Here is a 15614-nt window from a genome sequence, read left to right as displayed (position 1 = left end):
TTTCCCATGGTCCTTTGATATTTGCATATAAAATATAAAAAGATTAGGAAAACTTTTCATTTAATGTGCCTGAAAACACAAGGATACAAGTGCATACTATGTAATACAAGAATACGTAATCTATGGAGTATTTTTCAATTGGAGAACCCTACAGTATACTCACCGTAATTAAAAAAGATTTTCAATTTTTGGCTTTATATACCTGCAGGGAAGGGCGCTAGCTTGTGCTCGCTTCGGCAGCACATATACTAAAATTGGAACGATACAGAGAAGATTAGCATGGCCCCTGCGCAAGGATGACACGCAAATTCGTGAAGCGTTCCATATTTTTGCACCTAGTTTAATCAGGTGCCCAGGTGACGCCATTAAAGCAAATGCTTTTACGTGTTCTGTCTTGTTGGACACAAAACACACTGTTCGGAGTCTCAGGAGACCCAATAGAAGGAGGTGGGGCCTAGGCAGAGTCGTCTCTGAGGGGCGTCTGCTTCCCGGACAGTACGCTGTGCGCGCTGTGCACCTTACACCTGCTGCATTGCTGGCTTAAACGGCCCAGGATCGGTTGCAACCGTAAGCAGGGACGCGCGAGAATACTGACAGACTCCCCTCAATGTCACTTAATAAGGGTGCTTCACTGTCTCCCACCTCTCCCCAACAGCCCCGCCCACCTCGGCAGGCGCGCCAACCGGGAATGGCAGAAACCAGGCCCTCAATGCCGGGGGAGGAACAGGGACCCTGGCCCCAAGCTGTTCCACTGCTGAAAACAGTTCTAATTACAAGGACGAAGGGAAAGAAGGACGGCCAAGTTCAGATACCCAGCGATGACTTCCTGCTTCCTGAAGTGTCCACTTTTCTCTGAAATAAACCCGGCCCACCTGCTCTGCTGGGGGTTCCGCGGCCACTGGGACCCCGCGGTCGGCCTCCCGCGGCCGCTGCAGGGCGGGCAGTCAGATACGGAGGCCCTGGGCCGCGGCAGGTGCTCTTCCCTGGAGCTGTGCTGAGCTCTGGAGCCCGGGGATGAGAGCACAGGGCTCTGTGGGACCCCTCCTTGGGCCTCCTCCGAGGCTCACCGCCAACCGTGGACGGAATGAGAGGACAGGCTTTGGTGATTTTTGGCGGCCCTTGGGAAATCGGTGTGTGCCATACAGGAAGCGAACAACGTTGGTGACCGATGTTCCTCCCTCTCCTTCCACCAGGGACAAACCCCAGACGCCAATGTTATTAGCCTGTGTGTGGGAGGGGGCAGCCTGGTGAAATGGAATTAAAGAGAAATGGCCCAAGAAGGCTTGGTCAGATTGTTGCAAAGAAACTTGCTCTGGGCGCGAAGGTTGTCTTGGAGTGGGAGTTCTGAAGTACCAGGCAGCTCCCAGTCCTGAGACCTGGCCGGCTGCTGGCTCTGCACGAACTTGTTGAGAACTTGGACAGCTGCCCTGGTGAGGTCCCTTTGTCCACATGTGGTAAACCAAGGTCTAGGCATTGCAGGGTGCCCTTCTAACCTGGGTGCTGGTGGATTCTTAAGAACTGTCTCTGCAGAGTTTAAGAGTCCAGGCTGGACAACACACTGATTATGGGGTAGAATCCCTGGCCCCCAGAAGGAGCAGAGGGTCACAGAACGGGGTCCATGTGGGGACTCCTTAAAAGCATTCCTGTCCTGAGTCTTGGAGCTTGAAAATGAAGTCGGAATCATCATCTCAGCAAACACCCACATAGCAGCCCGTCTGGCATGCCAAGAGCTGTTCTCGGTGCTCAACATAGATGAACTCATCGTGGGCACAGAACAGTTGCATTTCCCTCGTGCTATGTGAAACTGATAAGAACAGATGCTACACTTGATCTCAGCCAAAAGGCTGGGATGAGATCCCTCGTGCTGTAGATGAGGGCACAAGGTACAAAGATTTCACGTGTCTGAGGTCACACACAATTCAAGAGGCAGAGCTGGGATTGAGAGACATTAGGCTACCTCTGAAGGAGGGGACGGGACAGAGAGCTGCTTAGACTTGGTGGAAAGAGGGAGCCGATCCAGTTCCATCTTTGTTGCGGTTCTGAATTCAAGACACAGCTTCACAGGAGGGCAGCTGGGGGTGGGGAGACGGTATGTGCCTGGTGATCTCGCTAAATGTACCCGAGGGAAGGAGCACCCTCCCTGGGACACAGTCGGAACAGGAAGAATGTTTTCCTATATCCTAGGCTGACAATCCTTCACCTGACTCCTGCCTCCCAACCTAATCCTGCTGATGAAGGATCTTCTTTCTGAGCAGTAAGCCTGTCTTAATTAATCTTATGTAAAGGAGTTTAATTGGTTCTGGGTAGCTGTTGTCCAGGAGCACCTAGGGATCCCGTTCCCCCGACATTTCCAGCACCTGGATGAACCGCAAAGCAGGAAGCTGGTTGTGTTTCTGGGGTGCAATGGGCCATGAGTTGGAGATGACAGCAAGAGCAAGGTATAACCCCTTGGGAAACAGGCAGACACAGCCAAAGGAGACCACAGGGGGGTGAGTGTCCCGGTGGCCTCCTGACCCAACTGCCATGAGATGCCCCAGGTTATCTGAGACCACAGAGTCCAGGGATCTCGAGGGGGCCTTTGCAGAGGAAAGGGTGGTAGAAGCAGCCTTGCAGAATTCTCCTAGAAGGTGAAATACTGCAGGCTCCACCAGCGTTTCCAGCTTGCTTGGGCTTCTCACCTGGATTTGCAAGGACCGGTGGAGCTAGAGACCCGCTGTCCTGTCCCATTATGGCTCCCAGGGGGCATCCAGATTTCCTCTAAGGAAAAGCAGTGGTAGGTGGCAAGGAGCATGTTTAGTTCAGCTGGCCCTCACCCCGAGACGGGGACTCCCTGGGGCAGGGGAGAGTCTGTGCCTTACCCACCCCAGCTCTCGCCGGGGCCTCTGGGTGTTGGCTGTAATGCCTAAAATCAGTCGCGAGGTGGCAACGTTGTGGCGAGAAATAAGACTTTTTAATCCTGGAGGTTTTTTTTTTTCAAAGCATATTTTCCCTATTAATGTTTCATTTAACTTAATTAGAATCTGGTAAACTAATTAAAGTAGCTACGAGCCCCGCAATCAGCAATAATTCCTATAATTATTGATAATTACATCCATACCAATCGTTCGGTTATTAACATGTTGGGGGATGGATGGTGGCGGGGAACAAACCGCTTCCGAAGGGACTCGGAGCCCAGGAGGGTTTTCGCGGCTGAGCTTTCTGGGCCGGGTCCGCCCGACCTGCGGGGATTCGGGCCCAGAGGGGGCGCCCCTTCGGCGGGCCGCAGGTGCTCGCGCGTTCTTCACTCGGCGGGACAGGGGATGGGAGCGCACGTTCGCTGGGCGGGCAGCACTTCCTGTGCAAACTGTCATGCCCATTTCACAGACTAGGGAAGCGCGGCTTTTAAAGGTGCCGCCAGGTAGGGCCAAAGGGGCGCCCTGGGGACTCAGGTCACCTCTTCTCGGCGACGGGGACTTGGGTGGTACCATCTTGCGAGACGTCCCTGCTCCCTGAAGGGTCCCTGCGTGGAGACGGCGCGTCCCCCCAGTGCTCTCTGGGTGTCGCCCTTGCGGGGTCCTGGGACCTGAGGGCTCAAAGACCCAGCGCCGGGGAGGGGGGGCGGGGGGGCCCTCTGCCGTGCCTTCGGGCTCTCTATCAGCACTCCTCGGACGGCGCGACCCCCGTTTGCCGGCTCCTCCTGGGGTCCCCACGGAAGTTGCCGGCCTCCAAGCTGCCGGCCGCGCGCCGCTGGACCCGATGCTCACCTCCGGGGTCCCCGCAGGGAGAGGCCCCGGGGTTGCCGGGAGGAGTGCCAGGTCCGGGCGCCGGTCCCGGCCGCAGCGCCGCGGCTCCGCGCTCGGCCTACTTCCCGGCGCGCTGGGATGCTGTTATAGAGGACGAAACGGAGACTCAGGAAAATAAAGGACGGGGACACTGGACCCTTCTTAGCCGGCCATGGAGGGGAAGGGCAGCCAGGGAGGACCGGGTCCAGTACCACGGGGCTCCCCCACTGCGTCCGCACCTCCCGCCCCAAAGGACAAAAGCGGAGGCTATGCACTCTGCGTCCCTTATCTGTAGCAGGTGTGCTTAGGAAACTGAGGCCGACCAGGGGCGCGCGGCTAGGGGAGGCCACATCAACCGCCCCCCCGCCCCCACCGCGCGCCAGACATCCTAGCCAAGGCCCAGGAGCGAAGCGGCCCGGCGCACCAGGCCCCGCCTTCCTCCCCGGGCTCCTCCACGCCCTTGTTGCCAGCTCCGCTGGGGCCTACGTGGACGGAACGTTAAAGCGCGGCCAGGCTGCCTCCCCTCGCGCGGCGGCCGAGCAGGCGGAAGGGCACTCAGTGCTTGAAAGCGGCCTTGGTCTTCCACCCGGCCCGGCGCTGCTGCAGGGCCAGGCCGGCCGCGCTGCCCGTGCCACCTGCGTGGGGTGGCTCCGGCAGAAGTTCACGCAGGCTCCCTGTCTCTGAGCGCCCGGGAGATGACTTTCCCGGGTGTGGCTGGCGTGGAAATGCGCACGAATGAAGTCTCGGTCCTTGCGACACCAGGGACCACGCAGTGGTCCTTTCTGGGCCCGGGGCGGGGGCGGGGATCCTAAACGCGGAAAGGGGATGGTCTGGAGGAGCGGGTGAAGAGGTCGAGGCGCGCCTGCCACCCACCTGGGCAAACGCGACTCTCAAACCCTTGAGCGCCCCAGACCCTGCGCGGCGGGGTCCTGCCCTCACCTGTGGCGCTGCCCCCCCCCCACCTCTGCAGCCCCCAGAAGCGACAAGAGCTTTTTATTATTGTTGTTATTATTATTAAAAACAAAAGTCACGGATACAGGGTGGTCTCCCCAAACAGGCTCAAGGTGGTCGCCATCCAGTTGAGTCAGTTGTCGCCCTTTTAAAGTGCTGTTAGGTCGAGAGATTACAACCAAAAATAGACAAAGCAAGAATCCCAACGGGGAATATAAAACCGAGGCGAGGGGGAAGGAAGCAACATAACTTAGAGCGTAAATAAATTAGAGTGAACCTAATACTGAACCAAGAGACTCGCAGTACGCTTAGATCCATTGCACATAGCCACTGTGTCGTTAGGAACGAGAGTTTCACACGTGGGCGGGGCGGGGGCGCGACGCCCGCGCCAGCGAGGTTGCTACTCAGTGTTCACAACCCGGGTCCCCAGCCGCACGCGGGGGCGGGGCGGGCGACCTCCGCTCCCCGCCTTCCTCCGCGGGTCCGGGGAACCCCTGGAGGTCCGATGCCCTGGAGTTCCACAGAGGGTCCGGGCGGCTTTCACGCCGGGGGTTCCGAGACGGCCCCGGGACTGGGCCTGGGACGCCCCGTCGGGGGCGGGCAGGGCCCCGTGCGCCCGGGAGGAGGGTGGGCGGACGGGCGGCTGTATGTACATCGGTCGGGTCCGAATGGCTTGTTCCTCACTCTGGGCCGCCGCGGGTGCGTACAGGAAGGAGCAGCATGGCTTGAAGGCGCGGGGGGCGCGGCGGGGCCGGCCCTAGGGCAACAGCGGGGGTTTGAAGGAGCAGTTGCCAGTGCAGTGACGGGGCGTGAGCATCTTGCAGGAGAAGTGGTGCAGGGCGTCGTGGGCTTCTGGGGAGAGAGTCGCGCGGGCCACGTCGGGCGCCTCGCCTGCCTCCCCGGCGACCGCGGGGGTCCCCTGGCCCTCCTCCCGCACCCACCCAACTCTGCTAGCTCAGGAGTTCGCAACTGAGAGACCTTGGTGAGTCAGAACCACCACGCTGCTTTAGTCGCCCCATTTTACAGAAGAGGAAACTAAGGCAGAGTGTGTGTGTGGGGGGGGGGGGGGGAGGTGCGCTTGCCCGAGGCCAAAATTAGAAGAAGAAGGTAGATTTTCCCAAGCCCAGAGCTCAAGGATCTCTTTCTCCCTACCGCAGCGTTCTGAAACTATTTCCCAATAAGGTCAATTCCCACCTCTCTCCTCTCAGCTACTGATCCATGGAGACTCCTGGCTTTTCCCCTGGCGAGCCCCTGTGCGCCCGTCCATCCACCGATCCATCCCGCAGCCTGCACGGCCGCACCTGGGCCCTCCCTCTCTTTGTTTCCCGGTTCCGCACCTTTTAATTTCTGCTGGATGGCGTAGCGCGCCTTCCGCTCCTGGTCCAGTTCGTTACACAGCGTATCTGGAAGACACGGAGGGAACCCTGAGTTAATGCAGGCCACCTTCCGGCCAGCCGGGGTCACAGCCCGGGCGTCACTCCCTCCCCGGGGCGCAGCCCCTGGCAGAGACAACCCTGGGGATGGAGGAGGGGGTCCCCAGGCTCCAAACCGCAGGATGAGGAAGAAGGAAATGGCCTGGGATGGCGCTTAAAGGCAGATGGATCTAACCAAAATTAAAGCAAACTTAGGCATTACTTCCCAGGTAATTTTACGCCTCGATTTTTAATTTAGAAACCAGGGAAATTGCCGCGATAAGAAGTTCAATCACTCCATGTAATGATGCCTGCAAGCCGTTTGCTGGGCTCGCTTGCCATTCCGAGGCTAATCAGAGTATACAAAGGATATTAAATAAAAAAAATAATTGTTAAATTACCTTCAATTTAAATCCAAATGACTGAGCCAACACAGCGGCTCCTGCCAGACGAGAGGCAGTTACGGCCTCGCGCACGCTCACCTGACTCCCGTCTTACCTCTGACAATTTGCAGCTGTTGCACCATTTCTTCTCGATAAGCCAATTCCCTCTTCATCTGATCCTGAAAATTATCTGTGCAAATTGATTAAGCGGGAGCTGTTACGCATAGCCCCCTCCCCCAGCCCCTCTTCCCCACTCCCCCCTCCTCACCCCTACCCCTACCCCCACCTCCACCCAATTGTCGCCTGGCTGGAGACCCCACAGAGGCGGGTTCCTGGCTCCCCCCGGGGCGGGCTGTGGCAGTTGCCTGCACCCTGCTACCCAAGCAGACCACTTGCTAGGGGAGAGAGCTTGCTGATGAGATGGGGCTGGGTTGGGGCTGGACGGGGATACCTTTGAGACTCTGAAATTCTCGCTCCAGCTTCTTTCGGAGTTCCATTTGCTCCAGGAGCAGTTTCTGCAATTCATCTGTGAAGGGGGCAAGTGGGAGGGAAAGGGGTGGTGGGGACTTGTGGAGCTTGAGTGCGGAGGCACCAGGTCCTGCCCTGGCCAACAGCCTGAGAGCCCCAAGCTGGGGCAGAGGTCTCTAGCACTCTCCCTTTGTATTTGCATCCAAAAGATTTGGGCAAAGACCCTGGAGCTAGGGAGTGGGGTGCCAAGGGGATTGAAGTTCCGGATGGTGCAACCCACAGTGGACTGAAAAGGCCCAGGCTCCAGGAGCTAACCAGCCTTGTTATCTGCCCTAAGTTGTTCCCAAGTCCCCAGTCTTACAGAGGCTGGCTCACGAACACTTGATGTCCTGCTGCAACTGACAGTCCTGACCCCTTGGATGCAAATTGGGGAGACTCTGCCCAGAGTCTTGGACTCCCAGAAAAATGCACACAACACAGTCTGCCTACAATTTCGGGAGGCCCCTCTACCCCCGAATTCACACTGAGAGTCTGCTTAGGAAGCACCAGTTATTCTGAAGGTCGTAGCTTGTCCTGTAAGGTCTGCAGCTGGGAAGAACAGAACACTGCTTGTCTCCCTCCCTCCACTCATTTCAGAGACCCTCCTTGGGCTGGGGGCTGCGGAGGCAGTCAGGTGAGGAAGGCTCTGTTAGTGGCCTCAGCTTCCCTACTGTAGGGGCCTTGCTGTTGGGCCTGCCCTGGGAGCAGGCACCTTTGAACACACAGAAATGGAAGGTGGACAGGCAAAGGGGTTAGCGGCTCCCTCCCTCTGTGCCTCCAGGCCTCCTTCCCCCTCCCGGCAGCACAGCAGCGCTGGGACCCCAGGATGCAGACTCCCTCCTCACTCCAGTTAGGACGCACTAATCCCAAGGGGAAAACTATTGCAACTTCTCCCGCACTCCTAAAACAGATGCCTCTCTACAATATGGCTACTCAGAAAGAGTCCTGTTTTCCACTGGGGTTGGGGACACCCAGAGAGTCCTGTCCAACGGTCCACACATAGCAGCTTCCGCGAATCATCACTGGTTGCTGCCTCACTGGCCTCTTCAGACAGACCTGAGCCTCCCAAACAGAAACTTGCACTAGACCTCTGGGGGTTCTGTTCACCCCCGGTCCCGCCCTACACCACTGTGCAGGATGTGTCCCCAGCCACTCCGCACAATGAGAACTGCTCCCCTCAAAGAGCCCTGATTTCCCCACACTTGCTCTCTGCAGGAAGGGCCCGGTTCCCTCCACCACAGCGTAGCCTCCCTTGCACAGGTGGAACCTCACCTCTGGCCAGGTTTTCGATGTCTTTCTCCACCAGCTGAGTTCCTGTGACATCCAGGGTGAGCCCATCTTCGCCTGCGATTCAAGGGCAGGGATCAGGGGTTCTGTCCTGGGAGAGGCCTTGGAAGGGGAGGATGGGGCTTCCTGGGACCTACTCAGGACCCCCCCCCCTCGGCCCTCCACGCAGGATATCATTTCAGGAAGTAGGAGAGTGAGCCCAGGCAAAACGGGGCTTCTGACCTATTTTATGTGGGTGAGAGTGTCTTTCCACTTCCTTCTAGTACCTTCCCCACCCCTTACCCGGAAGAGCCTCCGAAGCTACCAAGGAGGTAGCAACTCAGGAAAACCGGCCTGCACCTCCCCCCGCGTTGAACCGGAAGGTCACTGGCTGATTGAAAACCGTTCTCGCTAAGCCCAGGGTAGCCTAGGCGATGGAGCCCCGGCTACCGAGGGCAGGTGCGCGCGAGGGTCCTAGGGCTCACCTCGGTCTGTGTTTGCGGGACTTGGCTGGGAGATACTCCTTTGGTCTGGATAGGATTTCCTGGTTTCCAAATCGTCGGCGGTCGAGTGATTGTCGTCCTTATCTGGCTCTTAAAGGCAATAAACCGAGTTTCAAGGAGAGGCAAAGAAACCGTGACCCCGATACCGCCAGAGCTGCCGCGGTCGGGGCGCCCAAGCCCTCATTAAAAACGTCGCGGCCGCCTCTGGTTCCCGGCTGTGCGCCCAGGCGCCCGAGGCTCCGGGGCCAGCGACTCCCTCCCCCGCGCAGGGTCTGTTCCTCTCGCTGCTTTACGCCCCCACCCCAGCCCCGGAAAAGAGCGAGCCGAGCAGCCGGGCCCACCAGGGACGAGCGACCTACATCGCGCGCAGATACTGGGGCACCGCGAGCGCGCGTGGCCGCTGGGTCTGCCCGCGCGACTTCCGCCTAGCGCACAGCCTAGGAGGCGACTTTCGAGGTGGCAGCGGCGCGGAGGGGGGCGGGTATCGTCGCCGGCTCGGCTGCTTTGGCCTGCCCGGATTTCCAAGTCTCCCCTCCCCGTTCCCCCCAACCCCGGGTTGGACCCGAGGGCAAGTGCAGGGCTACCCCCACCCCGCATGGAACCGCAGCTACCCCAGCGCTTCTGGGGTGCCAGAGCGCCCTCATCCTCCGCCTGGACCCGGCCCGGTCACGGGGGACCCTGCCGGCAGACACACTCGCTGAATAAAGAGTGGACTTGAAGGAGGTGCCAAGTGTAATTTTTACAATGTCTTAACCCAGGGTCCGGGGTGTCCTGGCGCGCGCGAGCATGTGTGTGCGTGTGTGGGCTGGAGAGGGTGTGTTGTTGCTGTTCTCTTCAGTAACCAAGTGGTGGAAGCTGTTGGGGGTTCCTTAGCTTAGCTTCCTTTTTCTTTCATTACTTGTCTTTCCCTCTCGCTCCTTCCCTATGTGTCTTCCCTCGAGGCCTCCCCCTGGCCGGCCCTCTGCTTGCGTGCCCCCAGGACAGCGGCCAGCGACCTCGGCAGGCGTTACCGTGGGTCTCGGGGGCGCAGAGAAAGGAGGCCGGGGGCCCCAGCGCCGCCGCCGCCGCAGCGCTCTTCGCGTACTCGTCCCTCTCCGGCGCGGACACCTGCGGCGGCCGAGAAATGACAAACGATTAGGGGGGGCTCCCCGGCGGGCTGAAGCCGCTCAGCCCTGCCCAGCGGGCCCTCGCGCCCTTGCGCCCTCAGAGCCCGCCGCACCGTTGCACACTCACGGTCATTATTGGCGCCGGTGGAAAAAAAAATTGCTTCCAACAAAAGCGTGCCCCAAGCCAGGGGCGGACAGAAGCCGCCTGCATTCGCTGCGTTCCCATTTTCCCTCCCGCTCCCGCCACGACCCCCAGTATAAACGACGCCTTTCGCATCCGGTGTATGATCCGTGCTTTAATGAACCGAATGAGAACGTACAGGTGTGCTCACCCACTTTCAAAATGGCTAAACGATTCAGACCCTGCTGCACTCCGCCCTTCCAGTCCCAGCTCTGCCGACGCAGGAGCCCCTGGCCCAGCTGCCCAGCGCCCAACCCCGCAGTTCTCTAGGTGGGAGTTCGAATAGACTCGGGAAACTGCGAGCTGGAGAGGCGCGGGAGCCCCGGGACGCGGTGCTGCCGGCTCCCGACTGCTGCTCTGCAGCACCCCGTACCCACGGGTGCACCCTGGGGACTCTGATCCCTATCCTGGGGGACGCACTCGGGGCGCTTTGCTCTGGCTCCCTTTCTCTTCCCTCAGTCCCTTCACTTCTTTCTGAGTCTGTGTGTCAGGTGGTCTCCGCCGGGCTGCCCACACCCATCAGTAAAAACCAAGTACACGCGTTCCCCGAGCCTTCTCCCGCCCGACCCCACCCCGATCCTCCGAAGACCCTCTCCGTCGGGCTCCCAGTGGCTGTGGGCCCGCCGGAGCCTACCGCCCCAACACCTGCGCGTAACACTCCCGTGCCCGGCGGAGCCAGGGCCGCCTGGCATCCAGGCCGTGCCCAGGGCTAAGTGGGGGCTGGCGTCACCGGTGGGGTGGGCCCGGGGCTCACCTTGGCGGGCGCGGGACCTCCCAGGGACCCGCAAGGCTCTCGCAGGTCGTAGCCACCGCTTGGCGGGCTCCTCTCGGGTCTCCGCACCACGTCGTCGGCAGCCAGGTCCCCAAATGCGGACCGGCCGGCGGGGGGTGGCCCCAGGCGGCGCCGGGGGTGGGGGCTGCCGCCCTCGGGGGAGTCTGCCAGGCCGTCCACGCCCGCGACTGCGGCCGGGGGCCCAGCGGGCTGGTCGCCGTCCGGGCCACCTGCAGTGCTGGGGGCGCTGGGCTCGGCCTCGTCCTGGGCGCCCTCCTCTTCGTCGGGGAAGCGGTTGGACTCCACGTCCACCTCGGGCTCGTCCGCGGTGTCCACGTCGGGCGAGGCAGAATGGTAGCTGGAGCTGCCCTCGCTCAGAAAGTCCGGGCTCACGTAGCCGCCGCCGGTCCCCGCGCCCGGCCCGGGCCCACGAGCAGGTCCGGCGCCGTACGCCTCACGGGCGCTGCCATAGAGCTTGGCAATGCTCTCGGCGTCTTTGACCACAGGCCTGAAGGCCGACACGTAGGAGCCTTTGCGTGCGTGCGGCGGCGGCGGCGGCGGTAGCGGGGCCAGGGGCGGAGGCAGCGCCTCGTCCGCACCGTCCTCGTCCAGCGGTCCTCGGGAAAGAGCGCTCGGGCAGCGCTCCTCCGCGCCGAGGCCGCCCTCTTTGGCTGGCTCGGCACCGTCCAGGGGCTCCGGGCCTCCGCCGCCCGCGGCCGCCGCCGCCGCCGCCGCTGCCGCCGCCACGGCGGCCGCTACGGCCTTGGCTTGGCTCTGCGCTGCCGGGTAGGGCGGCACCGGGAGGCTGCCTGCCGCGGGCCAGAACATGGGGAACGTCGGATACACGGTGGCGGCGGCGGCCGCTGCAGCCACCGCCGCCGCGTCCTTAGCTGCTCCGGAGGGCTGATGTCCCCAGAACATGGCACCGCCGCCCGGGCCCGCCCCGGTCCCCGGGGGCAAGTGCCCGGCTCCCGGGCCGCCAGCGCCGCCGCTGCCGCCGCCCGCACCGCCCCCGCCGCCCCCGCTGCCAGGGCCGCCCTTCGGCTCGCCCGCACCTAACACCGCGTCGTCCTTTTTGGGGCACAGGCCGAAGGCTGTGGGGAAACCGTACGGATGCGGGAAGAGCGGCGGGGGCAGCTTTTGTAAGAGTCCAAAGCCTTTGCTGGGCACCGGAATCACCGGGTAGCTGCGGACGCCGGCGCTTCCCCCCGGCCCTCCGGGGCCGGCTGGGCCTGCTGCCGCCGCTAGGCCAAGTCCGCGCTGAGGGTGGGGAGGCGGCGGCCCCGGAGGCCCGGTAGCCTCCTCCTCGCCGCAGCGCAGGCTTTTGTGTGGCGGCGGGCCTGGGGCCATCTCCGCGCCACACCCCGGGCCACCGCCGCCGCCTCCGCCGCCGACGGCGCCGCCCTTCCCCTGCCCACCCGACCCGCCGTTCGCGCCGCCTGCGCCGCCTCCTTGCAGCGAGAAGGTCCGCTTGCGCGTGCCGCCGTTAAACATGGCCTTGACGTCCTCCCAAGCGTGGCTCAGTTCATCCGTGGCCGACTTGTCGCTGAGTTTGAGGTGGCGGCGCCACGAGTTGAAATTGGCGGCGTCGGGCTGGGTGTACTTGGCGTCGGGCGTGCGGTGCGAGTGGAAGATGAACTTGTTAGGCGAGAAGTACATGCTGCAGTAACCGCACTTGATGCATTTGGCACGCGAGCTGTTGTAGCGTGCGGGGATGAAGCTGCCGCGCGAGCCCCAGGCGCACTCGTGCACCACATCGAAGGCGAAGTTCTCGGGCAGCTTGGGCGGCTTGTGCTCGCCCAGGAACGACTTGCACAGGCGCTCGGCCTCGCGCTTGGTGATCATGCCGCAGCGGCGCGAGGAGATGGGCATGGCTCCGGCCCTGCGCAGGATCTCCAGCTGCACCGGCGTGCACTGCACGCACGTGATGCCCAGGGCCACGCGGCGGTTGTGGATCTCGTTGTAGCTGTAGTTCTTGAGGAGCGTGTTGGAGATCTGCGCCAGGCACAGGCGCTCCTGGCCATCGATGACCAGAGACACGATGGGCACCCCGTACAGCGACGTCTCGCCCACCTGGTTGGGTTTGAGAGCGCTGGAGCCCGAGTAAGGCTGCAGCTCTTGCTTGGAGTTGGGCGAGGAGCTGCCCTCGCGCCCCGGCCCCAGCTGAGTGGTGAGAGCCTCCATGCCGCCGCTCCTGCGAAACAGAGAAAGCAGAGAGCAAGGATGAGCCACTTTGAGCGCTGCCGCCGCGGCCGCCGCCGCCGCCGCCGCGGCCCGGGCCCGCCCAGCAGGGCGCGCAGAGTCAGGCATTTGGGGGGAACTCTTGGCAGTGGGGAGGTCCACTCTCACTCTCCCAAGGACGGGTGCCTTTTGTTATTCAGACCCATATTGGCGCCAGAATAAAAGCCGTGCCCCGGGTTCCAGGGAGGAGAAGGGGTGATGGAGACTCAGGGACTCCCGAGCAGCTAGGAACCCAATCCTGTATTCGGACTGGGGAGGAGGGGGAACCCAGAGACGGAGAGCGACTTGCCCAAGGCCACACAGCAAAGCCATCGCCAGCTCCAGGCTTTCAGACGCCTTCCGCTACCCTCGCCGCCCGCCCTGCTGGCCGGGGTCCTGAAGCCCGGACTTCGGGGACCGGCCGCCCCTCTACTCAGCCGCGCACGCACGCGGGCGGGCGGGGGCAGCGCAGGGAGGGGTATGGAGGCGGAGGAGGGGCGGTCACTGCCCACTTCCAGGCGGCGGCGGGTGTGGTGGTGGTGGAGAGGGCAGTGAGAGGAGGAGGGACCGCGGGCTGCCTGGGAGGGGGAGAGACGGGGGAGACCGCTGTTCGCGGTGCTGAACCTGACCCTCTCCAAAGAGCGCCAGGCGCTTCAGGACCCAGGGCGGCCAGCACCCACCCAGCTCCGCGCCAAGCCAGCTTCCGGGGACAGCAGTGCCGGTTTCCACAAACCAGACCTTCTCCTCTCAAGCCCGGAACCCCGTGTTTGTTGAGCGGAAAGATTCCGGCTGAATATAGAAGCCGTTTTCTCTCCTGCCATCAGTGGGACCGGGATCCTGCAGTTCCTAATCACATTTTCTGTATTTTTAGCTGTGTTCCAGACCAACGTTGGCTTCCGTTGGGGTCAGTGTGTGGGACGGAAAGGTTCCACATAAGTTTCTTTGGAGCCACTTCTTCTGCTTCTAATTCCCCACTCCCTGCTTTGCCCCTTCAGAAATCTCTTTTCCACCCAGGACAAATGTAGGCTCCGAGGCTCCAGGCTCTCTTTGGGGGGGGGGGTGAGCATCTCCTCTCCCAGCATCTTCCATGCCCAGCTTTGCAGCCCCTATGGGATGGGAGGAATTCCCAGCGGGTCTTCGAAAGCCACTGCAAGGCTACAGGCACAAAAGTTGCTGCAGGTCCAGCCGCTTCACTCCGGCCAAGGCAGGGAGCAGGGGCACCCAGGTGGCAGCTTGGGGCCCAGCCACGTGTCTCAGGCCGGTCAATGCTTCCATCAGGCCCACAGCTATGGGCCCTCCAGCGACTGGGGTAGCCCAGCCCTGAGGGCCCAAAAGGCAAATCCATGTTGAGAGGGGACCTCCAGGGGGACAGGAGATCCGAGTGGAAAAGCTCTCCGGAGGACACTGGAATCTTCAGCCTGCCGGCCTGTCTCCCTCGGTGCTTGTCTACCTGCCCCTCATCTGTCGATCTTATCTGTCCCTGAGCTGTCTGTCTCTGCCGGCTCGCTGGTCTTTCTCCCATCTGTCTTGTACCTCTGGCAAGTATCAGGCTATTTATCTACTGTCTGTTTCGTCTTTATCTCGCGGATCAAACTGAAATTAGTTGACCCTCCCTTGGCGTAGAAGTCCCTTGTAACATCTTAGGGGGCCAAAGACACCGGCACTGCCCCCACTCCGCCGCTGAGGGGGCGACGCGGCTCCGTAGGCTCTGGGGCGCGTTGCGGAGGCGGCTGGGGGGGGGGGCACAGCGCCCTGGGAAGCGACGATGGCTTCTGGGTTTCCCGAAATCTTCAAGTGTGCCCGGCCCCGCATGCAGTGAAGAGAGCGCCCCGCAAGCTGAGAGCGTCCCCGGAGAAAGCTGAGGGTCTCGTGTCTCCGAGGGGCTTTCCTGGGCGAGAGAAAGTGGCTCGGGGCCCGGAGGCCCGAAGGAGCACCCTAGGAAAGGACCAACATTTCCGGGGGCCCCAAGCGAAAAGCACGAGGGAAGAATCACACACAGCGACCAGGAGCAGCGGCCAGGGCAGCTCGGGGAGCGGTCGCCGGCTCCTGGGCTCGAGGGGCGAGCTGGGGAAGAGCGGCGAGGCGGGAGGCGGGCAGCGGTGCGAACCAGGCGGTGGAGTCGTTAGGTATAATAAAAACAACAGCCGCAAGAGCCCCGATCAGAACTAAACGAAAAGAAGCGGTCGGGGCCGGACGCAAAGGGCGGCCGGCTACCGGACGCGAGTACTCACCGTGCGGCGGCGGCTGGAGCCGGGCGAGCGGTGAGCGGAGGTGCGCGGCGGGCGGAGCGGCGGGCGGGAGTCCGGGATCCGCCGGGCTCTCCGGGTGATGGCGCGGCCCCTCCCCGCGCGCGCGCACACACAGCCGCGCTCTCCGGCTCCCCGCGCTCCCACCCGCGGCCCCTCCCGCTCTCAGCAGGCGCGGGGCGCCAGGGCCCCGGACGCGGAGACTCGAGCCCTGAGCCGCTGCCCCAGAGGCCAGGGACTGGCCCGAAGAAGAGGCCGAAACCTGGAGCTCATGGCTCGGCGGCGGGCACGGCGCGGTCACAGCCC

The 15614-nt window shown here is 62.2% G+C and overlaps 1 protein-coding gene and 2 non-coding genes across 5 annotated transcripts; 1 reads left to right on the top strand and 2 right to left on the bottom strand.

The window, feature by feature from the left end:
• Nucleotides 1-224: 224 nt before the first annotated feature.
• Nucleotides 225-331, top strand: LOC127483866 (U6 spliceosomal RNA). The gene has a single exon (XR_007910660.1). It is a non-coding gene; the product is annotated as a U6 spliceosomal RNA (small nuclear RNA).
• A 1335-nt stretch (nt 332-1666) lies between these two features.
• Nucleotides 1667-1856, bottom strand: LOC127484081 (U2 spliceosomal RNA). The gene has a single exon (XR_007910849.2). It is a non-coding gene; the product is annotated as a U2 spliceosomal RNA (small nuclear RNA).
• A 2914-nt stretch (nt 1857-4770) lies between these two features.
• Nucleotides 4771-15404, bottom strand: SKOR1 (SKI family transcriptional corepressor 1). Of its 3 annotated transcripts, none has more exons than XM_051821806.2 (9): nt 15294-15404; nt 10825-13036; nt 9794-9890; nt 8766-8873; nt 8287-8358; nt 6959-7033; nt 6623-6697; nt 6050-6115; nt 4771-5564 (listed from the first exon to the last, which is right to left on the bottom strand). In XM_051821806.2, exons 2-9 carry the CDS (start codon nt 13024-13026, stop codon nt 5470-5472), a joined length of 2790 nt encoding a protein of 929 aa, XP_051677766.2. In that variant the 5' UTR covers nt 13027-13036; nt 15294-15404; the 3' UTR covers nt 4771-5469. The 3 variants fall into 3 exon arrangements, with proteins under 3 accessions (XP_051677766.2, XP_051677767.2, XP_051677768.2); XM_051821807.2 differs by having other exon boundaries at nt 4771-5469; XM_051821808.2 differs by lacking the exon at nt 15294-15404 and adding an exon at nt 13304-14051 and having other exon boundaries at nt 10825-13051.
• Nucleotides 15405-15614: the final 210 nt, after the last annotated feature.

This window comes from Oryctolagus cuniculus, chromosome 12, assembly GCF_964237555.1.
Source record: "Oryctolagus cuniculus chromosome 12, mOryCun1.1, whole genome shotgun sequence".
Taxonomy (NCBI): Eukaryota; Metazoa; Chordata; class Mammalia; order Lagomorpha; family Leporidae; genus Oryctolagus; species Oryctolagus cuniculus.
The sequence above is the reverse complement of the archived record's forward strand: the minus strand, read 5'-3'. Positions and strand labels throughout refer to the sequence as shown.

Bases quoted from the DNA above. Each gene is read 5' to 3' on its own strand.
- SKOR1 (XM_051821808.2), bottom strand. From the start codon at position 13,395: ATGGCTTTGCTGTGTGGCCTTGGGCAAGTCGCTCTCCGTCTCTGGGTT. The intron at 7,034-8,286 runs GTGAGGTTCCAC...CCCCCTTCACAG, and splicing joins CATCGAAAACCTGGCCAGAG to ATGAATTGCAGAAACTGCTC. The intron at 6,698-6,958 runs GTATCCCCGTCC...CAATTTGCACAG, and splicing joins AGAATTTCAGAGTCTCAAAG to ATAATTTTCAGGATCAGATG.